At 39.7% G+C, this 24,940-nt stretch overlaps 3 protein-coding genes across 3 annotated transcripts; 1 reads left to right on the top strand and 2 right to left on the bottom strand.

Annotated features, from left to right (window-relative positions):
• Positions 1-2,338: 2,338 nt before the first annotated feature.
• LOC122082327 (glucan endo-1,3-beta-glucosidase 11) lies at positions 2,339-4,619 on the bottom strand. The gene is made up of 2 exons (XM_042649816.1): positions 3,996-4,619; positions 2,339-3,908 (listed from the first exon to the last, which is right to left on the bottom strand). Exons 1-2 carry the CDS (start codon positions 4,045-4,047, stop codon positions 2,719-2,721), a joined length of 1,242 nt encoding a protein of 413 aa, XP_042505750.1. The 5' UTR covers positions 4,048-4,619; the 3' UTR covers positions 2,339-2,718.
• Positions 4,620-11,558: 6,939 nt separating this feature from the next.
• Positions 11,559-12,614, top strand: LOC122081139 (60S acidic ribosomal protein P1-like). The gene is made up of 4 exons (XM_042648127.1): positions 11,559-11,710; positions 11,799-11,872; positions 12,018-12,236; positions 12,319-12,614. The coding sequence occupies exons 2-4, from the start codon at positions 11,804-11,806 to the stop codon at positions 12,370-12,372; spliced, it is 342 nt and encodes a 113-aa protein (XP_042504061.1). The 5' UTR covers positions 11,559-11,710; positions 11,799-11,803; the 3' UTR covers positions 12,373-12,614.
• Positions 12,615-15,862: 3,248 nt separating this feature from the next.
• Positions 15,863-20,905, bottom strand: LOC122080748 (granule-bound starch synthase 1, chloroplastic/amyloplastic-like). The gene is made up of 14 exons (XM_042647576.1): positions 20,724-20,905; positions 19,513-19,885; positions 19,296-19,376; positions 19,107-19,205; positions 18,894-18,983; positions 18,177-18,240; positions 17,976-18,076; positions 17,759-17,868; positions 17,411-17,654; positions 17,093-17,269; positions 16,794-16,985; positions 16,595-16,681; positions 16,374-16,502; positions 15,863-16,235 (listed from the first exon to the last, which is right to left on the bottom strand). Exons 2-14 carry the CDS (start codon positions 19,867-19,869, stop codon positions 16,119-16,121), a joined length of 1,848 nt encoding a protein of 615 aa, XP_042503510.1. The 5' UTR covers positions 19,870-19,885; positions 20,724-20,905; the 3' UTR covers positions 15,863-16,118.
• Between the last annotated feature and the right edge of the window lie 4,035 nt (positions 20,906-24,940).

Here is a 24,940-nt window from a genome sequence, read left to right as displayed (position 1 = left end):
TCCCATGATAGTGATACAATGATTGAGAATCACAGACAATACACTAACACTACAGTAGTGGTTGAACTTTGAAGTACCCGTCCACAATAAATTTTGAAAGGGAGCGAATATATTGGGACCTTCATTCATAACCTACCAGCCTGCCAACCAATACAAAGTTTAGGGTAATAGCAATTTCTCACAAGAAAACCAAAGAAATCCTCTGAACATAATTTTATAAAACCCTGCAAAAGAAAGACAAAAAAAGTTAAAAGACATGGTGAAAGGAATAGTTATGATTCTTGTAGACCATCCCATGGGGGTAAGGGAGGACCCCAATTGGTAGAAAAAGAACCCACAACCCCTTGGGGTTATCCTGCGCTTGAAATGGGAAACCATTACAATGCCACCCCTTCAGAGTTTAGACGAAGAAAGAAAGGCAGTACTTAAGTGAAATTCTGATGGTCCCACCCTCAATGCATGTGAGTCCCGCCAATGGAAAAGAAGTAAAAAGAAATGGACCACCAACTCATTGGGTGAAGAAACTGAACAAAAGGTTCTGCTCAGGGCCTATCAGGCTTCAAAATTTCAGACTATTAATCTTACGAAGGCAAAGCAGAAAAGGCTGATCCATATGCTTCCTTGTTTTTTACGTTCTATTCTTGGATTTGTTTTCCCTCATGTATAATTGGACCAAGTTTTGAAAGGGAATAAGAAGAAACAAATCCGGGCCACCGGGGAATGGAGATTGGGAAGCAACATGAAAGTTCAGACTCCAGACAACAGAAAAATGACGGACCCACTCATTGATCCTTGAAGTGTTGGGCAACAGCTCGACGTGTAAAATCTAGGAGCATTATTAGCTTTTGAGAATCCTTAGAGATATTTTTGTGATAAAACAAACTGGATATTGTCGTGATTTACAGCAATTACTCCAAAATAAAGAAGAAAGTGATCTTCGCCTACCTTTCCCCATGTTCTCTTCGAAATTCCTTCCGAATCCCGATTCTCATTCCAACGTTCCTCGCCAGTTGCTACCACCAAAAGCTGGTTACTATTACTATATTCTTTGAAATTTGAGTTCTAAAGAAGCCTGGCTGAAAATTCAAAACATAACTCAAAAAGAATAGCGACGAACTCAACAATCCACAAAAGGCAGCGGTGCCGATCGGAATAGACTATCCTGAAAATCAACCTAACTACGTAAATATAATATCTAATAATGTCCTAACAAGAGTTAGCAATTTCCTGGTCTTGATGATAACTCGCCACATGATGCATTCATGGAAAGTTGAAAAGTACGAAATCACCATCAATTTTAATTAAATTACTAATCACCACATGGTTAGTGTAAAAACGCAACCCTAAAACGATGCAGAAGATAATGGAAAAACAAAACAAACAATGCACATGGATTTTACGAGGTTTGACAAGGTTGCCTACGTCCTGGTGAGATGAATTCCTGCTTCATTATCAATGGAGAATAGGGTTACAACACTCGTCCTCACACCTCTCAGTATTGCTTGTATTACAGAGAAAGAAACCCTCGTTACAAATATATAACGAAAAAACCCTAATCCGGAAAGTGCACAATTGCCCTCAAATAAAAAATTCGAGCGAGGGGCTGCGCCCCCCCTACACCCCCCGTTATGCAGGGGGCCTCCTGCCCCCTTGCAACCCCCACGGCCCGCTAACCGGTTAGTGAGACCGTCGTTTTGCCTGTCTAAATGTTGCACCAATACTCCTTGGATTAAACTGCGACAGAATACAAGACATCATACACCAACAGTTAGCCTATGCATGTTTTATTACAGATAATTCCCCCACATGATGCATTCATGGAAAGTTAAAAAGTAGAAAAATCACAACTCATTTAAATTAAAATATAAACATGTTTTCTTTCCAAGAGCTCCTCCTGAGACTAGACATTGACATGCGCCCCATAAGGGAAGGGTGATCATTTCAAGTTGTCCTCCCTCTAGACATGATCATGCACCTCCATAATGGGAAGGGTGGTCATTCAAGCCTTTGTATCTGTGACATAAGGGTAGCTCTCAAGACATAAAATTATCTCTTAAAAGAGTCTATAGATGACCTAGTAAGGGTTTAGTTCTCCAGTATTGGATTGGTCTCTAGTGATACTTATACGATACCAATCCTAGATCAATTTGGATTGGTTAACTTGATATTATCCAAATATTGATACCTGATCCTGAATCGATCAGGTATCAGGATCAGCCAATCTGACATTGGTACTTAGAACTATGATTTGATTACGAAGAACTAAATGAACCAAAAATGAACCAGAGAGGTAACCAAATGAATTTAGAAGCGGTGAAGAAAGAAATGCAACTAAGTCTTATGTCAAGTATGATCTCAGATAAATTGATTATAGAGGATTTTTGTGCGATACCTGATACCTCAAACCATGCTTCCAGCTAAACACCATACACCACACATGGGATATTTTTCAGTAATTTAAGCATGGAATCTGAGCCTTTTTTTTTTTTCTAGAAGTCATCAGTAATTACTAATCAGTAAGCACACATTCGCACAATCACACTACCAGCCTTCTTGCTAAAATGTGCCTCAGAAAAGTGCGCAACCGTTATAATGTGATGTGGAGTATGGACTGTGGACTGTGGGCTGTGGACTGTGACTGGACACTGGACACTGGACACGACAGTGGACCTGATCTCACTTTCCGACGACTACTGTAACTCTGTAGTCTCATCACCATCAAACGCCCCAACTCCATAACGGCGTAACAATTAGAACTAAACTAATAAGAAAGAAGACACAATCAAGTTTGATAGCCATCGCGGCAGAAGATATAGACAAGTAACCGGTTGATGAACTTGTCGGCGAAGGCGGAGCTGCAGAATGTCCGCCACCGCCGGTACTTCCTGTGTTACTGCTGTTACCGCTTCCAGTAGTACTGCCGATTCCAAGCTCGTACGCCGGCGTCCCATCAGGTTTGAAGAGTCCGTAATTCCTCTCTGATGTCGGCCCCGGCTTCTTGTTCTCGTTGAACAGAGCAAAAACGTAAATATTCAAATCAGAGTTTGGCCTCGATGGCGTCCCGTTCTTCAGAGCCACCAGCTTCATCAGATTCCCGTTGTACTTTTTTGCGTTTTCCGGAGTCGCGCCCACCTCGTCTTCGTCACCCTTGGAAGGCCATCCAGTCTCCGAAATCTGCACCTGCAGTTTCTTGAATCCCACCGACGAGAGCGCAGAGTACACGGCGTCCATCTGAGCGAACAACATGTTGTCGTACCGGAGGTTAGAGCCCGGATCCACAACCCCTGGGTTTGGCTGGAACAGAACGAAATCGAGAGAGACCTGTTTTGGGTTCCCCTTGTATGCGAAGAACGGATATGCGTTGATGAGGAAGGGGGAACCGGTTTTCACATGGAAGTTTAAGATAGGAGAGATGTACTCCGTTAGATCTTGGCGGAAAGATCCGGCGGAAGGTGGATAGGAGTTCTCGAGCACCGCCAGCGAGTGCGCAGTTGTAACACTGACCTGCTTGTCTAAGCCTAGGCTTACAAGTGCAGCGTGAACGCTCTGCATTGCAGGGAGGAGGTTCTCCGTCAAAGATGTGTCATTAAGTGTTAAAACCTCGTTCCCTACGGTGATGCAAGTGATTTTGGTTGCTGGCAAGAACGGCTGCACATTCGTTTTCACCCAAGATCGAGCTTTCTCCGGATCTCTCATCTTCGCCAAGTATTGGTTCCCGACGGCGACAACGAATTCAATACTGGTGTTGGCGAAGGCATGAAGTACTCGAGGATCTGCATCATACAGCTTTACTTTATTGACGCCGATCGATCGAAGCAGAGGGATGACTTTTTCCGGCGAGGGGAGATTGTCCGCGATCTGACCGTAGTTGATGCCGACGGAAGCAACCAGCAAGGGAAGTACAAAACCTGCAAGAAATTCACGTTCAAGGAAAATGTAAGCAATTCCGACAGGGAACATGGCGTAGGTCGGAGGTGAAGGAAGATAAAACTTACCTGAAACGAGAGCAAAGAGAAAAGAAGAGTGACGCCTAGTAAAGATCTTCATTGACGGACCAAGAAAGTTAAAAAAAGGAAATCGATCAATGTAAAATCTATCTCAGATTCTCAGTGGAGCAGGAAGATCATAAAGAATCCACCGTAAAAGGCATCGGCGTCAGGATCTACCGTTAAAGAATGTCAGCTAATGTTTGGTAGAATCTTGACGCTCCCTGCCGTTTTGGCTGTAGATCACCGGATTAATGGAGATACTTCGTCTGTCGACTCTGCTTTACGACAACGGCCGTTACGAAGCAGTGACTAATGAGCTCTCGAGCGAGAGACTGAGTATGATGAGAAATTAGAAGTGACCAGTAACATAAAACTCCAAGAAACTGGAGTAGCAGAAGGGCACCGGCGACGGCGGCGGCGAGTGAATAGGAAGAAGAAGCTTCACCTATTACCAGTCCAATCCTCCGAAGAATCGGTGATCCACTCCGGCATTGGTCGGTCTGCAACGGTAAAGGGCTGCAGTGAAGTAGCGTTAGATATTTATATATGACGATGAGTACGACTTTGTGCTGGCCTAAGTGCCTAACGGCTCTGATCGAAGATCGAACAGCCTATATAGAGTCAGGACTCAGGAGGATTCTCAGGGCTGGTGGTTCCTTTCGGTTCGGTTTCTAAGCTTTTTCTCTTTTTCTTTCCCCCTCTCTTTGTCGCTTTGCCGTTACACGGTATAGATCCTGACAGTGCAAATAGAACAATAAGTTAAAGACCCTCGTGTCCCCATTCCCCAACTGTCCAGTCCAGGACTCCAGTATCCTCTTTCTTTAGGTTGGGGTAAATTGGTAAAAACACAAAAGGTAACAATAGATAAATTCCATTGCGACAATTTTAAGTAAGGTTTTAGGTAGGGACCTCAACAAGGACGTGTCCAATTATGAAGCGTCCTTTGCCAGATTTTCACATGGTTAGCATTCTTATGCATAGAATATGATTCTGATTGTATTTTCTTTTGGGTAACACCACGTGCATGGCAAAATGCTTTGTGGTGAACGATGCATTATGCCAGATGGTAATATATATGTGTATATGTGATGGATGATTTGTGTCCTGTTTTTCCTTCATGAGTGTCTTTCCATGCATGCACTCTTTTAGTTACATCAAATGAGACAAATATCATCACTTAGGGGTGCAATTGGGCTATGTTCAGTTGGATTTTTTTTTTTAAATTGGGGTAGCTCATCCTAGCAATTGAAGATGAAAGTAAAAGAACCTTCTCTGTTTTATATGATTTTGTTAAGTTTGTCTCGAATTCTTAATCCGTTTTGAAGATTGATTCGATCCGATATATTTTAGAAGTGACTCGAATGAGAAATTTTCTAAGATCTGTGATGGAAGCAGAGGGCTTGGGCCGATAGGTCGACCCGCGATTTTGGAGTATATATAATGTACTGTTGCTTGTTGAGAAAGTCATTGTATTCCAGGGTTTTTACGCAGCTAGGGTTTCAGGGCGAATTTTTCCTCACCGTTGTTAGAGTGTAATTTCTCTTCTGCATAGTGAATCATTTTCTTCTTCACCCGAGGACGTAGCACACCACCCTGGTGTGTGAATCTCGTTAAATCTCTGTGTCGTACGGATCTATTGTCTCTTTATTATTCGTGTTTCTTGGTGTTTGATCTAACATATTCGATCATTATTCGGTATAACAGAATATGGGGGATTGTTTCTAACTCATAGAGAAGATGATTATCACTCATCAGTAGTCTTTTCCCCTTTTTTTAAGACTCCAAAGTTGAATTGCAGTTCAAATTCTTAATTGATGTAAGTATTGTTAATTACCTTTCTCTATCGTTCTCGATGGAATCTGGTTTGACGAACAACAGAGTTGAGTCTAATGGATTGATTAATTTGAAGCTATTCATGGGAAAGCTGGGGGACTCGCAGGATGAAGGCGGGATTCGATCTCAGGCTTGGGAGATGAAAACCCACATGCTTTATACGTCCCTGTATATCATAGTAATGGGGTGTTTCGTTACAGGACATTTAGTTTCTCTACTTACAATCTCTTCTTGTTCAATTTTTCTGTTCTTCTTCTCTTAATATTCTAGTTCATCACACCCCTTCTTCAATCGTGGTCCTCACAAACTCTTCTCTTAATCGATTCTATTTTATTTTATTATTTTTTTTTTTTACCGTTATTGAATTTCATTTGATGCCCTAAAGTTTCTCATATGTCCGTGCCAGTTACATAATCTTCATCTGTGATCAGAAGGAATGGTGCTTTCTTCTTCTTCCTCTGCTTCGTTTCCTTCTTCTTCTTCTTTTTCTTTGGATCTTCTTCATTTTTCTCCTGCTTCGTTTCCTTCTTCCTTCTTCTGTTTTTAGATCATCTTCCTTCTTCTCCTTACTTCGTTTCCTTCTTTAAGATTTAGTGAAAAGAGTGTTTTGGGCGTAAGTGGGGGAGGCGGTTTTGGGTTTTGGGTTTTGGGCATAAGTTTTGTAAAAGGGTAATGGTTTCAAAACTGTGAGTGATTCGGTTTTTGAAAAAGTTAATTGGTTTTGAGGTTTCAAAATCTATGCTATATCAACCATTGGGTGTGTCAGTAGATTATGAGGCATTGATAGAGAATTTGAGAGGCAAGAATTGAAGACGACCCAAATCCGTGAATTACCCACCCTTACCTAACATCATAAGAGGCAAAATTGGAGGCAGATGTGTGCAGGGAAATTGCTAGATACATAATCACTTTTAGTTAAAACGTGTTTAAAACGTGATTGTCGTTTTTTCTCATTTAAAACACGTTTTCTTGTATGTTACTATATAATACGGAGAAAAACAGAAACAACAAAAAAATCCGTTTTAAATGCGTATCATTATTTTAAGGGTAAAATAAGAATTTTATTTGAAAAAAAAAAACCATTAGTAGAAGTGAAGAGTGAAGACGATAGGATACTTGGGTTTTGGTTTTTAACTTCCATACTATCTATAGGAAAAAAATCTCATCTTCTTGTAGCCCATTGAGTAAGAAAAAGCTAAAGCCAGAAATATCTCATCTTCTTGGAGTCCATTGGGTTATTTTATCTTGGGACTCCCAAGAGCTTTTAGAACATTAGATACAGGTATACATGTAATAATATCTCAAATTCATGAATATACTACTGTTTTTTTAGTTTTGTTTTTTTGAAAACTACATGTTTAACACTTGTACCGTTCATTTTTGTCCGTTTGCCATTCTTTTTTTTTTACCCTTTTTTTTACCGTATCGTTCATCGTTTTTATCTGTTTAAAACCCATACCGTACATCTCTATTTTTTTTCTGTTCCCGTTTTAACTAACAGTGATCATAATGGCATGGTTCCACAATTTTGAGCCACATGATAGGAAGATGGCATGGTTCCACTATTTTGAGCCACATGATAGGAAGATAATTCTAATGATTAGATAATCATGGTAAGGTTTGGTTTTGCCAAGTATCTAAATTCAAGTTCAAATTCATCCAATAACCCTCTCATTTGTGTCCCATGCATCCATTTATGATCTGAGCTATTGATTTATATCTATGCAATCCGCTAGGGTCCTGGTTTTGTTTTGCCCCCTGCCAAATTCCTTTTGGGCTATAAAACTTGGATGTCTATTTTTTTCACACTTTTAAGGTTCCCCAGCTAAAAAGAACCCTTGGATAGTTTTTCTTAGATATAAATGCAATAAATACCACTGGGAAAGAAGAAATTTCAAAACCTCTTTAGATTTAACCCATGAATTAGAATAGAGTTGGCAGAGAGTCCCAACTAATGAGTTCCAAGATCGGAAAAGCGACTTTATTATTTGTTAGTTGGGATAGATAGGTTACGGGCCATATGTCAGATTTAATGACAACAAAATTATATTGACGAGGATGTCTTTCTGGAATAAATGTTTTTTGGGTGGGAGGTGGGAGGTGGGAGGTGGGAGGTGGGAGGTGGGACACAAGGGCTACACCTAAACAAGAGGTGATGCGAAATGACCCCATGCTCCTCCTGAGTGATCCCCTATGTTTGGGTGTAGCCTTTGTATCCCATCCAAAGAAGACTTGCCCTATATTTTCATTTTGTTCCTATGAAAACTTTGATATCTAGTTGGGTATTCTCTACAATGTGGTCGAAGTTTTGATCACATTATCATCGAATCGGATTGCAAGGAAATCGGATTGCAAGGATGTTATTTGTTTCATCACATCCCTGGAAGTTGCTCTACTATTTGAGTTATCTCCTCTGATTTAGGATGTGCGGAATATTGCTTTGCACTTTCGATCTTCAACCTTTTATTATGTTTTAAAGGCTGCCAATGCTTTTTCAGACTCCCTTGTCCTGATGGTCTTGTCTCTCTGCTGTAATAAACTATGTCCACACTCCACTCCTTGGCTTCTTCAACTTTTCCAACAAGACGCCTTGGCTTATGCACGATTATCATATCTATAGATCTGAAAAAAAAAAAAAAATGGAATATAGCTTCAATCAAAACATTTATTTTGATGGAGTTGGGTTCTGAGTCTTCCGACATGCCGTTATTTAGATGTTATTTCATTATGCCCTATAGAATTGTCGTTGATTATGACCCAAATTGAATGACACTAAGGATGTGAGTTTGAAACCAAAATTGTTTATCAAAATTGAACCGTACCGTTTACATTAAACCCGTGAAACCGTTTATTAAATGGTTTGGTTTTGATTTTAAAATTGAAACTATGATTTGGTTTTGGTTTTAAAGTTTAAACCATTGGTAAACCGTTTAAATAAGCCATTAAACCGATTAACATATACATATTAAGTTTAAGTAATTCAATGTTAAATTTACACACATTTCAAAAAAAAAAAAAAAAAAAGTTTACTTCAAATAACTTTTAATAAAAACATTAACAAAATATTTTTTTTTTTTTTTTTTTTGGTAAAGAAAAAACAATTCAATTCAATGTTACAATTTACATCCATTTTACTACAAATTTTAAAGGTAAAGAAGTTGTTTGGACAAAAAAAATTAGAAAACATTCAAAACCGTTTAAATCGAAACTGTTTATAAATGGTTTCGATTTTAATCTATGAAACCGTTTATTAAATGGTTCGATTTTGGTTTCACCTAAATTTTTTTGCATCAAACCTAACCGTATACACTGAAACCGAATTGATTAACACCCTTAGATATGATAAATTATCTACACTATCATCTAGAATTGTGTTTGAATAGGGGGTTGCCCTTTTTTTTGGTTGAAGTAGCCACGACTTTGGTTTCTGTTTTTTTTGGTAGAAAGAAAATTATTGATTATGTGTTGAGCTCAAGGTGTCACCATTACAAAGAGTGGTTAACTAGGGAGTGGAGTTTGGCTAGGTCATTGCACACATAAGCGATAAGGCCTTCCGGGCCAAGGCATCAGCCACATGGTTGATTGACCTTGGAATGTAGAAGTTTCAAACTTCCAAAATAGTCACAGATCTGCCTAATATCCTGGACAATGGGAAGAATACCAATGGGAGGGGGAGGGGGAGGGGCTTGGACGACAACAGAGAAATAAGGGCTTTACAATCAGATTCCACATATAAGTCGTCAATTCCCTCTCCCAAAGCATAAAGCATTCCAGAACGCAGGCTGAGGGCTTCACCATAGAGGATATTTTGGAATTTCACAGGGTCAGAAACGGCTCCTAAGCAAAGGCCATTGCTGTCTCGGATAATAAATCCAATTCCAGATTTTCCAACCTTGGGGAGAAGAGAAGCATCACAATTCAGCTTGGAGGAGTTCAGAGGTGGAGGGCTCCATCGGATTCCAGGGACAGGACGTGACTGGTTACTTCCTTGTCTGTTTTTGGAGTGGTTGGCTGCCCAGAATTCTTCAAATGCTTTGGTACTAAGGGATTGAGTTTCAATAGGGGTACGATTTATATTGTTAAATTTGGACTTATTCCTTGCTTTCCAGATGAACCAACAGATGAACGAACAGAAGCTAACAATCGAGGGGCCCTTGGTTTTATCCAAAGCTTGAAGTTTGGCCCAACCAGCGATCCAGCCTGATAGATTGATCCTTTCCTCGTGGCTGATCTTGATAGTCAAAGACGCAGGTAGCCACGACTTTGGTCGTAGTCAGTTCAAACACACAAAATTCAAATTTTAGACCACATTGATTTCTATATGCCCTTATAATGCTTTAAAGATTGGTTGAAAAAAATCAGTTCTATCTATGAATGATGAGCAATAGGGATAACTGAAAAACAAGATGGAAACCCTCATATGATCATATGATTGAGATTGGCTGCAAACAACTATAGGAGTATAGGAATCCCTGACTACCCAATGGAAAATTAGCCTACAAATCATCAATCCAAATACTAAAAATACCAGTTGTGGCGGTCAAGGTCTTCATTAAGGATGTGGTGGGCACATTTTTTTTTTGTTTCAACATGTTGTGAAGTCTACTTTCGTTGGAATATAATACATGACAAAATAGTGATGTGGATAACATATTTATAAAATTTTGAGTGCTAAGAAAACCATTGATAGCAACTCCTTTTATAATAAACTATTGTAGTTTTCATGTAATGTTAAGCATGAAGATGAGTTGGCACCATTGGTACCTTGCCGCAGAGTATTAAGGTTCAAGTCTCTACTTATGCAAAACCATGATGAGGTGCAAGATTGCCCACAATTCACCACCAAAAAGATATGGGGCGCTAAGGTGGGCAAAACCATGTGGTCTACTTCGTTCATACACCATCTAAAACATGGGTATAGTTTAAAAAAACAATTTTTATAATAAGTCAGTTCGGATAAGTAAGATCTAGCCAGCTCAAGAGTTAGAATTGGAAAGCATAAGCAAAGATTCCCCCCTAAATCTATAAAATTTTTTGAGGTTTTTTATTTAATAAACTTGGAAAGTCTTACTATGAAAGTTGAGTTCTATTAATTTTCTGTTATTTTACTAACTAAAAGAAACAATGTCAAAAAATAAAGATCAAACATGAAACCAGATGATTCAAAAGAGAGTTGCATAAATTGACTTCTTTTACTTCCTTGGGGTCCCTCATATGGGGTATTTAATGCTCTTCATTGCTTTCGATGAAAGTTGAATGATTTTCATTCAATGTTGATATGACTTGGCTCATACGGTTGTAAGGTGAATATGGGCTTACGAACTCGTCAAACCGAAGGCTTGGATAACTAAAAAAAAAAAAAAAAAAAAAAGCTACAAAATCAACTGAAATTAGGATCAGATGCAATTAATTCCGATTAATCAGGTGATCAACTCAATCTGACTCCAATTCATCAAACTATGAGCCAGCTAGTCTGCTTTGGACGAATGCAGAAAGCAAAGCTGCTGGGCCAAGGGGCAAGATCTTTTGGTAGGTTGAACAGTAAATTTGAAAGCGAGGGCTGTGGTTCTGGTTTTGTGAAGGTGAGATTCAACCCAGTCAACATTGGGGCTAGGACATTATGTTAATCATGGATTTGGGCCTGACCATTGTACTGGGCTTGAAGCGGCCTAGTGATGAGATATCGAATTACTAGTGGCCCAACTCTAAGGCCCCAAACCGAGCCGTTTTGGACCATTAGACGCTATCGCATAGAAACCCTAAAGACCCCGGAGGTTTATAAACATACGATTCCTCAGCAACTACTTCCTTCAGTTCTTGAAACCCTAAAGCAGGAAGGGAGCGGTCAGACTTCGAAGGAACTTCTCTCGGCAGATCAACCCTAAGAGGTAATGATTTAGATCTCTCTATTGTATAAATTTTCAACTAATTATCCTTGACGTTTGTTTTCTGTTCCCAAAAATTTATTTGTTTCAGCTAAGATGTCAGTCAGTGAAATCGCTTGCACTTACGCTGCCTTGCTCCTCCATGACGACGGGATTGCCGTCACGGTATTTCTTTTATCTTCTCAAGCTTTTTGATTCTTGAAATGATTCTTCATATGATTTTTTTCTTTTGATGCAATAGAAGGGTTTTAGCAATCAGGGTTTGAAGGGTTTGGTTCCTTGAGAATTTTCTTTGATTGATTTTACACAGGCGGAAAAGATCGCAACCGTGGTGAAAGCTGCGAATGTGGCGGTTGAATCATACTGGCCTAGCTTGTTTGCTAAGCTGGTAGAGAAGAGGAATATTGAAGACCTTATTACGAATGTGGGCTCCGGTGGTGGCGGTGCTGCCGTTGCTGTTGCTGCCCCAACTGGAGGCGCAGGTGGTGGTGCCGCCGCCGCAGCTGCTCCTGCAGTTGAGGAGAAGAAGGTAAAGTCATTATTCTGTTATATTTTGGTTTCTCAACTCTCAATTCCGCCCTGATTCTGATGGGTTCTCATTCATTTGGCAGGAAGAGCCCAAGGAAGAGAGTGATGATGATATGGGATTCAGCTTGTTCGATTAGGAGGTCCTTTCAGTTATGCGGTTTCTTTTTAGGAATTTTTGATGCTAGTATTTAGAAGCTGTTCTCAACTCTGAATCAAAGAAAATTACTTAAGTCGGATATTCTGAAGCTTTTTTTCTTGTGTTGAATTTGCATGGTTCTGAAGATTATGTAAGTGGCTTTAAAAGAAATCCAATGGTTTTGGGCTTTTAATGGTCTACCAAATTCTACCATTATTGAATTTCTCTGTTTTTTTGACATCATTGATAGTTGTTGATTAAGCCTATCACTTCAGGAATTTTTCTTGTTTTGGTGTTAAGTGATTTCTTACATTCTCTATTCTTTTTTGCTTGCATTATTGTAGTGTCCAATTGATCTATTGTAGTTAGATACATGGTGCGAATGGTTTCCCTGTTTTTGAATCCCTTGTGCTATACTAAAATCAACCCTTTATTTGGTACCTGATGTTAGTTGGACACTGCAATTTATTCATTAGTGCTCAAGTTGCCTGCAAGGATACAAATGTGTGTCGGTGACACCAATTATGAAACCCTTGGAAGGAGAGGATGAATCAAAATATAGCTGCTACACTAAAACTAGGTGCAAAGAACCAACCAGGACAGTTTTTATTCCTGTTGATGGTGATTATGTGTCCTTGTATGAACAGTTTGTTGAGGATTGGTTTTTTTCATTTGTGAGAGTTGAGGCTGCCTTAGTTCTACCTCAATTGTTTGATGTGTAGAGCTGAATTAAGACATTTGATTCAACACGGCCAATTAAGGCTTTTCAAGATGGTGTTGCACAAAGAATTAGACCCGGGTGGATGAATTAGGTGGGTGCTGTTGGAGTGTTGTGTGATGAGTGTATTCCCTTCACGCTCTAGGGAATATTTTATGGTGTGGCTAGCAATGATGTGTGGAGCTGAATATTGGGTATAAACAAACTCGGTGCAGCTGAAGTGAGGATGTTGAGATGGATGAGTGGTAAAGATAGATAAGATAAAATAAGTGGAAGTTTTTTCTATTGGGAGTCTGGCTTCTGTGTTGTGCGGGCAGGGGTCAATGGGAGTGCATGAGTTGTCAATAAGGGTATGATTTTGCATTTAAGAAGGGTGAGGTTGGGGGGATGGTCATCCCCCCCTCTCCTTGTCTGGGCACATTGGCCATGCTCCCCACAAAAATCATTTTCTCATTTCCATTAAGTAATAAACAAATTGGGAAAAAAGGTTGGACACTGTGAGGGTCTTGTAAGCCAATGACCTTTGTGTGCGTCTCTCATCATCCTTTGCCCCTTTGTATGATGTGCCGGTACTGCACATGGGTAGTTTGCCTATCTTGCTCTCAGACAAATTATAGCAATGTAGGAATTGCCTGTTACATGAGTAGTGAGAAATTTGTTTGATGTGGCATGGATGAATGCATTGTAATTCTTTTAGTGTGCGGGAATGACATGTATTACGAATGACAAGTAGAACTGATTGGTAAAAAGGATCTATGTAGTTGATCCCATTTATTTAGTGAGAACTTTGAGTTGTTATTGTTTTATTTCTATGATGGTGATAACAAGTTGGTTCTACTAGTATCAAGAGTTCACAAAGAAAAATATCACCCATTGAGTTGTTATTGTTTTATTTCTATGATGGTGATAACAAGTTGGTTCTACTAGTATGAAGAGTTCACAAAGAAAAATATCACCCAGGCCGATAAGAATTGGAACAGCTAGGGCTGGTCCCTAGACATGTCCTGGGTGTCTCTTTGGAACAATCAAGTCTAGTGAAACTTTGTAGAATGTTCTCGCATTGCTGATAATCAAGAATCTATTAGAGCAATTCTTAATGCCTGCCTCGGTTGAATGAGCAGGAGAATGTGACATTATTGTTAATATTTCTTTGTTCATTAACAAAACCTATGGTGCTTTGTGTCTTCGGCCTTGATTAGTGTCTTGTTCAAGGGTGGGGCTCCTTTGTGATGCAACAGAGGTGGCAGTGCCCTGGAGCACCTCGAGGTGTGCACTCAGGTGTTGGGGTATGTGTCTGGGTGCTCCAAGCTGTTGGATGTATGCGACAACCCCTGTTGCGCCAGAAGTGAGCCAGATCCTTCAACTTACTATACTTTGGTCTGCCTTCTTTTCTTGTTCCGGTTTGATGGGGATTATTTTCAAATGAGGGGGAAGTGAATACATGGGTATCCTCGCTTAGCTGAAGAACATGGTTGAGACTGGACCAGAGCGTCTGAATTCCATTGCAGTTGAAAAACATAAAGCCATGCCATGGAATGAGCAACATTGTTTATCTAGGACACAAGATGAAGTTGCATTCCACAATGTAAACTTGATTATGAATGCTATACTCAACAGATGAAATTTGGGCAGCAGCGAAGTTCTTGTTACCCGGGTTCACAGCTAAAGAAATGGAATCTTGAAGGGTAGTTTAAAAAAATACCGAAACACCTATGAGGGTATTTGTGAACCCAAATGGAAAGTAAATTATTCCATTTTCTCGGCTATAAATCCTAGTGGGAGGAACTTAGCTGCCAATGTGAATCACTTTCAAACATGACACGGCTTCTAAATAATAGCTTAAAGCATTTTGGGACGCATAGCAAGAGGTTCTGCAATTAGAGAAGTAGAGTTTCTCTAAAATTGGAAACAAAATTATCACCTCTTTCTCGCAAATAGTAATGAGTCCATCGCAAATAATAATGATTCCAGCCTTTTATGCTACTTGGTGTTCCACACCTGAACCTGGATGAAACTGGGTAATTCTATAGACAGACGATCATCATGTAACTCAAGAAGATTGTAGACATTTTGGTAGATTCCTTAGTCTTGAATGTTCTGCTGCTTAGAAGCATTCAAGTGCGCGACTCGAAGATCACTTCTTCCAGAGAGAGAGAGAGAGAGAGAGAGAGAGAGACTTCTGAAGGCCTTTTTAAGACTGCAAACAGCTCTGGAATTGGGAAGAATCCTCTCGTACAGAGGTTTTTCAGTCCTAGACTTGAAGCTTAAGACTTGGAATTTGAAGGGAAAAAAATGAAGTTGGGGACCTGTTGCTAAGGCATTAATTGCATTTCTAAGGGTAGAGTAAGAACCTTGACGATTCTGATCTAGATCCCAATTTTGCTCTTTAATACTTTGGTAGATAGAAGATAGAACTCAAGTATATGAATACATCAAGGACCAGAACAAACCAATGTGAGATTATAACTCCCCAACATTGCTAGGATGGATTTTATAGCAAAGATGCAAATCCAGGGTAATAGATTCTCCTAACAGCAAAGAACTTTTTTTTTTTGCTAAAAAAAGGGGTCAAATTTATTAAATAATAGGAAGAAAGAAGATGAAAACAGAACACTGGCCACGCTAGAAACAAATTGGAACGATGACCCCACCTTTAGCAATGCTGTCAGCAGGGGAGCTCAACCGAATTTAACAGAAACAGAATCTAGGCCTAGCCATAGCGTCGGATCCAATTTCCTCCTGTATGTGATGAGGGTAGACAACTGCAAAGAACTTGGTAAGATATCTTTCTACTAAAAAGGTTTGGCGTCCAAACTTTATGGCTAAAACAACCGATTTCCTTCTTTATTACAGTTGCACTTGTTTTCCAAACCACCTCTCGCTTACAGAAAATTGCAAACAGATCAACAAATCTTGGTTTCCAACCAGGGAGCATTGTTGAACATAGAACCATATTCAAGGAAACCATCAGCGATATATGGCACATAGGTTAGTCTGACAAGGGTTGTCAAATAAACTAGGGAGCTAATTCAAGGAGTGGCTACGTTCTCCTTCGCAAGGGGAGCGATTTCCTCACCATCGACTCCAGGTTCACTTCCTGCAACTTCTAGGCTCAATAGCATCTGCTCCCACTCCTTGGAAGGTCCCTGTGAAAGCAAAAAAACAAACAGATCTCATAAGTCTACAATCGAAGACACACGGTGTTTCAGATCCTTACAACTCTGCCAATTCATAAAAAGCAAGCAGAGGCAATAACAACTTTACAAATGTTTATTTTCCCTCACCTTCCAGGAAAGATCTTGAGCCATGCCATTTACTACCATCTCTGCAAAGGCTGGAGTACCATAAGTTGTGAGGGCCCTTTTAACAGTTGTTGCGATAGCAGTAACATCCGCTGGATCAACGGCATCACACTGAAATAGCCAAATGCATGAGTTTTGAGCCTATTCCCCGCAATGAAGATATAACACTCAATGCTAATAATGACAAGCCAAAACATGGTTACCTCTACATTGAAGCCTCCCATCTGAAATCCAGTGGAACCTTCCTTCACAGTGTCAACTAGTCCCCCAGTGGATGCAACAATAGGAACCTGAAACCATGTATCAGTTTGGGAGTTAGAATTTAAAGAATTGTTTGAGAAAATGATTTCTGATGAACCATAATCAAACTTAGGAAAGAGAAAATAAAGTAAGGGATTGTACTGTTCCATATCGCATGGCATGTAACTGAATGAGGCCACAAGGCTCAAATCTGCTTGGGATCAGCACAAAATCAGCCCCGGCAATGATCATATGTGCCAGAGGTACATTGAATTTTGCAACACCTCTGACCTTTTCAGGATATTTTATTTCCAACTGTTCAATCTGCTTCTCCATGTTCTTTTTACCAGTACCCTGGAATAAAAGAGGAAGCAGCTTATGATGAGCTCTCAAACGAAAAAGGAAAAGAGGGGGGGGGGGGGGGGGGGGAGCCTGGGAGGCTTTCCAAGTCTGATACGTACAAGGACCACCATCTGAACATTCTCTCCAATAAACTGAGAAATTGCTTTAGCCAGAATATCTGAGCCTTTCTGCTCCTCAAGTCTACCAATGAAACCTATGACAGGGATTTTTCCATCCACAGGCAACCCAACCTCAGCTTGAAGTACTTCCTTCAAAAGAGGTTTAGCTTCGAAGACCTGAAAGTACCAATTTCAGTAATACTGGTAGCGACATCCAGACAAAGTTGCCACATGGGAGCTAAAAAATGTAAGAGAAAGAAAGAGGGGGGGGGGGGGGGGGAGAGGAAGTTGAAGGAGAAGCCATCAAACAATTCTTACAGTGGTAGCATCATATTTCACATCAATATATTTGTCCATAGATGGGTTCCACTCTTGGACATCCATCCCATTCACAATACCAGTAATTCCGGTCTTGCGAATGATGTTATCCAACTCCACACCCTTTTGTTCGCCTGAAATAAGTTCTTGGGCATAGTATGGACTAACAGTGACGACCCTGTCTGATTCTAATATTCCAGCCTTCATCCAATTAATTTTTCTTCCTTCTACAGGTTTTTCATGGCTGCGCAATTGATTTGCAAAAGGAGTCATGAAACTCATACACGTAGGAATTTCCCATACAAACTGAAAATAAAATTATTTTACAGCCAAATTAAGACCACCTACCCATCCATAAAATCGAAAGAACTCCTATACTGATCTGGAAGATTGAGAAGTGAGAAGTCTGAGAAGCCAAATCTGCCTTGGTATGCAATGTTATGTATGCAGAAAGCAACCTGGTGAAGTTAGCAAGCAAGGTTAGTCCCTGAGGAACTTGAAAGTACACAAGATATCTAAATGAAATGATTCAAAGCTAAATAATAGGTTTCTACGGGATGCTTACCTTTGCATTTTTGTAAATTCCCATAGGCTTGTACATACTTTTCAGGTAGCATGGAAGAAGAGCTGTGTGCCAATCATTGGCAATGAACACAACATCCTCCCCTGCAATCAGAAAGAATAGATAGCAGTGCTTAGATGAAGTCATCTGCTTCGTAAAAACTGAAATTATCAGCTCAGAAGAATCAGAGAAGAGGGTCCTCACCATATGATCCAGAGAAATACTCATTGTTGTTAAGATTCAGAACTCTTGGAGCTTCTAGAGCTGCCTGAAAGCCATAAAATGCAGAAGGTTATAATTCTAATACGAAAACAGGGATACTGACTTCAGAGAGTAATCCCCTAAAGTCAAAAAGGACCCAAGAAACAAATAGTGTACAATGGTTGAAATAGTAACTTGCATAAAATGCTTAAGACGATTACTATTACACTGCCACTTGGACTATGTGCTAAAGAATGTCATAATATCATCCCCAGATCAAGGTTGCAAACAAACTTTGTGGCTTACATGCTGTGGTTTTCAATTGGCATCGTGGCTCAAATAACCACTAGCTTCTCAACAACGCCACATGTTGTGCATAGGAGCTACACCACATACCAGCAGGCAGCAACAATAGGTAGTCCAGTTCCCATCACAACGCAGTAAACCAAAGACTATTTTGTTTGCAGCACTGAAAGACAGGAACTTTGAAGAAAATTCATTCTAATCCAGCAAAAGAATGTATTTATAAGGGGGAATCTTCTGTATTACCAAGAGAATATAATTCTGCATAATGTTTCCAAAGAAGCCAACAATACTCATCTTCATTTAGTTATCGTTACCAAGTTGGAACAGAATTTTTTCATAGTAGTTAATGGTTGACAATGGTACTACTTGGTTGACAATATGAAACTAAACTTAAGAAAATATTGTACTACTAACCTGGCACAACATGCTGAATCTGAGTTGGTTGTCTTCATAATCCACTCCAGTCGTGGGACCATAGATCTTGGAACCAGTTTTTCCCCATACCTTAAAGTTAAGAAATGAATTGTCCTCATGAGCATAAATTGTCCTCATAGTAATGGTTTTACTGCCAAAGTATAACAAATCCCTATGAGGTAGACCTAAAATTATTCTTTGGCTTAAACCAACCTTCTCAAGGAACATTGGGTGGTCCACAAAAACACGATCAACTCCTCGTTTGTAACAGTGGAAGAAACGAACTGCTTCAATTCTATCCCCAATTTTCATCTGCACATTTCAAAGTCATTTAGCAATTAATCATATAATATGGCCTCCAATGAAAAGAAGGCTTTCCCTAGAAGCATCATCAGAATTTACCTCTACTAAAACATTTGTATCCCAAGCATCTTTGAACTGGTCATAGCGAGGAGAGACTGTCATAACTCGGTGCCCATTGGCCTTGACAAGGACCAACCATATGATTCAGTGAATTAGTTTTCATCCAATGATGAGTATTAGTGCCAAAAGAACAGATCAGACTTTATTACCTTTGCCATCGAAACAAACAGAAAGTAAAATAGAGAACCATGCTTACCGCCATAGCTGGTGGTAGTCCTCCAAGAACATCACCAAGTCCACCGGTTTTGCTCCATGGACCAACCTCAGCTCCCACAAAGACCAAGTTCATTCCTTGTCCACATACAATAATTCCCATCTGCCTGTCATTTTCAGTTTTGAATCCCATCTTCCCCGCTTGCCTTGTAGTTGCTTTAGTTTTGGTTTTCATCCGTAGCATATCGACTTTGTTCAAAGATCTTAACCCATTGTGAGTGACTGTTTGATTCATGACGCCAATTTGTGCCCATGTTGCCTTAGTTTCAGATCCGGTTGCTCCCCCACAGTTGAGTTGTGAACCTCTAGAAACGAATTGCGATGCAGTCACAGTTGCCATCTGTAATATTCTTGCACTGAACATAGAGTAGATCAATTAGGATGCTATAAAGGATCAGATGCATAAAAGGATAGGATGCTACCAAACTACCAAATACATGAACAAGAACATCATGAAGCAGTATTCCAGGACAGATGAGTACTAATTTATCATCCATATAAATGATAGACAACATAATTAACTAGAGGAATATATCATCCAGTTAGTAATGATGATCATAATGCTCACAGACAATTAGTTCTCTTCCCCCTTTAAGATAGAACCCTATACAATGGACAGCCATAGGTTGGCAAAACCAGAGCATCAGACATTGGGAGCTACAAGGAGGAATCACTTCATCGATTTCTACTAATTTAGCATGAGATTTCACTAGCCGTAAAGATAAACATGGAAAAGTTCAATTTTTTTTTTTTTTTTTTTTTTTTCTTTTTTGTTTTTTTTTGGAGAAAATCGAACCTGATACATTTAGGCTATTCAACTACACTTCCGAAGCTACTACTCTTATTAAACTAAGATAATCAAGCAGCAAGAAGAATCAAATTCAGTTGCAGAATCCAACCATGAAAACATGTAAATCACTGTTAAACAATTACAATCACCTCCATAGAAAATCTGGAGAAGTTGGGATAACTATAGGGTAAATCTAACAAATAAAACACCAGAGGAAAAATAAAATAAAGAATTCATTGAACAAGAACAGAGAGTGGAGAACCAAAAGCTGAAAGGAAGCAGATGATCACAAAATCCAGCATCAAAGATATACTAACCGATCAGCCAAATATCTCAGGAGTTAGCTAGAATAAAATGAAGAATGAAGTTGGGTCCAGGATCATATATAGGAGAAGTGAGCTTACCACTTCAGCTGGAAGGAGAAGTGGAGGAGAATTCGGGATCGAAGGAAAAGACTAATTCTTCTTCTCACTTCTTCCTCGATCTGTTAGTTCAGAGTTCTCACCCTCCTCTCCGAATCTCAGGTAGGTGCTGCCAGCAAATGCAGTGAGTGGGAGTGAGGAGTGATGAGTGATGAGTGAAGAAGACCAGGGACCAGCTGCCATTTGTAGTCGTTAGCTTTGGCGACGTGGAGTCCACGTGGGAAGAGGAGAATGGTCCCTCATGTTTTTTCGTTTATTTATTTATTTATTTATTCTTTTGGGTAATAGATTTTCGTTTCACTTCACAGTTCACAGCTAGCCTAAGAATCGAATCACGAGGCAGAAACGTAGGGTAGGCTATTATGCGTTACAGCGTTAGGTTTATGATAGACAAGTTAATTTTTTTTTTGTAAATAGACAAGTTAAGCTTAAGAACAACAACATGTCAGCACCAGATTTTTTTTCCCGATGAACGGCCACGGAACAACTCTTCGATTGCAAGTGCAGATTTTGCGGTGCAGGAATCTTTGAATATTCCAAAATATTTTGGAAAATTACAAGATTACCCAAAATTGAGTTTCAGTTTACCAAAATACCCACCCAATCTTTCCTTCAACAGATTTACTCATAACAAATATTACTATTACAAAAATACCCAAAACAATGTCATCCCTCATCTTAGACGATTCATTTTACATTTTTACCCCCACTTGCCTCTCATTTTCTTTCTGATAACAACTCTTCTGTCGTGCCTCTATGGCAGCGATGGTGGTAGGTCTCTCTCTCCCTGCTTTTCCCCCTGCTCTACCAAAATTGAATACCTAAGAACTGTTATCTTGCAAATACATTCTTGCAATAGATATAGTGACGCTCAAGAAGTTCTTCTCGCCTCCTACAGTCTCCAAAACTGTGTGTGTGTGTGTGTGTGTGTGTGTGTGTGAATCAATCATGGCTTCCATCTTCATAAGCTGGATAGCAGGATGGATTCCCACATATTTAATCGATCCTATCAGAGTTAGGTTTTGGGTGTTCCGAAACCTTATGGAGAACATTGAAGAATTAGAAAGGCATCAGAGAAGCTGGATGCGAGGAGAAGTGACGAACAAGGAAAATTAGAAGCAGTAAAGAATCAGGAAGGGGTTGAAGCATCAGCAGAGGAAAACGTATGGTTCAATCAAGTTAAGAATGTTGTATCCAATGCCAAAAACCTACAAATTGAGTATGATGATGATCAATAAAGAAGAGGATCATGTCCAAGCTGCTTATTCTGCTGGTCATGCTATCAGCTGAGCAAAAGAGCTTTGAAGGTGAAGCAAGATGTTGACAACTTGCATAAAAAAGATCCAAAATCTGATTGGATCGCGGCTCCTACCCAACAGAAAAGGTGGAAGCTAGACAAAGTCTCTATACAGGGACAAAGAACAAAGGGATTGAAGCATGAGATCATCAAATCGGTGCTTGATATCATATGGGTAAACAAGAGGGATGGAGATGAAGAAGGGGGTAAAAATGTTAAAAAAAAGAGGTAGGTAGCGTGGGGGTGCACTGTTTTGGGTCATCTTGTAATACCCAAAGTCAATTTGGTTATTTTTGTTCACTTAAAGATTACATGGGTAATTTTGTAAACCAAAACCCAATATTGGGTAATCTAGTAATTGTCCCAAATATTTTCTCTCCTCTCCGTGTTGACTCTGAGTCTTGACCAATATTTTTTTCTAAATGAGGATCGGACGGGAATTTTTTTTATCCTTTTACATTACCAGTGGATCGATACTCGATCGATTTCCATCGATACCAATTGGATATAGGAGACAATTTGATCTATGCGATCTTGATCTATCTAATCTAATTTTCAAAATTATACTTTGGATTCTGGAGTTGCAGGCCTTCAGCAGCAATTGGGAAGAGATTTTTACCTTTTTAATGGAAGAGAGAATGCTACCCAGCAGTGTGACCCTTATAGATTGTGCACTTAAGCATCTAATAGGAGATGATCATTTCATTGCTCTTGTGCGGTCCTGATAATTAACTTGCGCATCATTATATTTGATTTTTTTTTTTTAATAATTTCATTGAGGGTGAAACAGTAATTTTGCACCCTTTTGTCTCTAGGCACAAAACCACATGATCGAGGAAGCAATATAACAAATTTTTTTATTTATTTCTATTTGTCAAGGGATACGAACAAGCACGGTAAATTAGATACTTATTGGCTATTGGTATTGGTGTCAGATCCAATATGGATCATTGACCGATCATTGACATGGTATAAAATCTTGAAAATACCCTTAGTCTAACAGTATGGCATTAGTATCTGTCGCGACAAGAAATCGTCCTCGGCTATTATGGAACCTACACAGAAAGGAAAACACAAAGGAGTGAGCTCGAGTTGATTCAACGAGGGACTCTCCGATGCTTAAGTCAAATCTCTCTACAAACAAATAATTCCAGTAAGAATGGAAAATGTTTTCCTCCTTTGGAAAGGGGTTTACTTGGGTATTTATAACTGAAGATGGTGGTCATCGAGTGAGAATCCCTTTATGGTAGCTTCCTAATGCTGGTAGAAGTCTAAGTATAGCACAAGTTGTAATAGGAAAGTGAATATGGAAGACGCCCCAGTTATGAAAACTTCATGTCCAAGCTATCTCCCAAGAGATAGCTTGATATCTTTCTTTCTAGGAGAGATTCAATATCCCTTCGAGAATCCTTTCCGGATTGGAGCATGTTCGCTCTTTGCTCATAATTCACATGTTGGACTTAGATAGCCCATTAATGTGCATCTTGGTGAGGAAACCCGTTGGACTCCTATGTTGAGCGACCTGGGTTGAGTGATCCAATTGTCAAGCGACTTGGATCGAGTGGTTCACTTGCTGAACTACTTATCCCGAATGATGGGCTGCATGCATTGCTTGCCTCATGGCTGGTGAGGCCTTGGGCCTGCCATTCGGTCATGGACCTAGTGTCGTTGAGCTTGTTTAGCAGTTTAGATCACCACGTGATGAGACATCTGTGTCGCTTTCCTCATGCTGGTGTTTGGCTAGCCACTCGATAGTGAGGTTCTTTTAGTAGAGTTGGTCGATCGGTTTGCTCCTAACCTACTTGCCAACTTCAGACCGAATAGGTGACTCGGTTGTATCTAAACATTTGTCTAGGTTGATATTATCGCCTTTCACATTCAAGCTCGCCACCTGTTCAATTCACGCGGTTCGCCTTTGATGGTAGCACATTTTTGCCATAACAGTGTCTTTGAGGGCAAAATCGTTCAATATGTTGATAGAGACCATACTTGAACCCTTATGCCATGTAGAAGGACGATGTAGTAATATTCTAACCATTGAATATCATAGGAAAAGTTAGGATTAGCCAAGTGGCAATTAACTCAAATTTCAAACTTAAAGAAGGGATCTTGGGGTCTATGTGCATAAAATATCAACCTCATTAGAAATGCCAACTTGCCAAGTGGAAAAACTGAATCTACTCTTATTTGTTTATAGATGTGTTTTTTTTGTTGGGTGAATTTTTTATAGCTGCTATTCCCTTCCTTTCCCATTACTTTGAACAAGACAAAGCCTTCAAAAGAAAAAATTAGTGACGGCAATGAGGCCAGTAGGAAGAGTTGGTGATCTATGAGTTGTTGAATGAACGGAATGGTTTATATAGTTGAGAGAGAGAGAGAGAGAGAGAGAGAGCTTGGCCGCTGCGATGTGCAATGCTTCCAAAATGTCGTATGTCTGTGGCTCTGTCTGTGCTGTGCTGTGCCGCGATATATTCTTTATAATGCTTCCAAAATGTCGTATTGTGGCAACCCACAAGCCATCCTACGCGTTAACACACACTAAGAAGAAGAGGTTTGCTAGCTGCGCATTGATATTGACAAATTCGCTTCTGGGTCCGAGTCCTGAATCCTGATGATGGCACTATCGGGGCCCTCAGGTCTTCCTTCTACCATCACAATTCACACACCTCTCGCAGTCCAAACCTTCAACATCTTCTTGTTTGATTGATATAATCTTATATTGTTGATTGATATTCTTGCTGTTTTAAATCCTTCCCACTTGTTTAAGTTTGATGGGTATTTGTGCGGCTTTCCATTCACTTCACGTCGTTTCTTAATTTTTTGTCGTGACCATCTCGAATGTACATCGTCCATGCAACCTTTTTTTAATCTGAGTGTTGATGGCATCACATCATGTATCCTA

Source organism: Macadamia integrifolia, chromosome 6 (genome assembly GCF_013358625.1).
Source record: "Macadamia integrifolia cultivar HAES 741 chromosome 6, SCU_Mint_v3, whole genome shotgun sequence".
Taxonomy (NCBI): Eukaryota; Viridiplantae; Streptophyta; class Magnoliopsida; order Proteales; family Proteaceae; genus Macadamia; species Macadamia integrifolia.
This window is presented reverse-complemented; position numbering and strand designations above follow the sequence as displayed.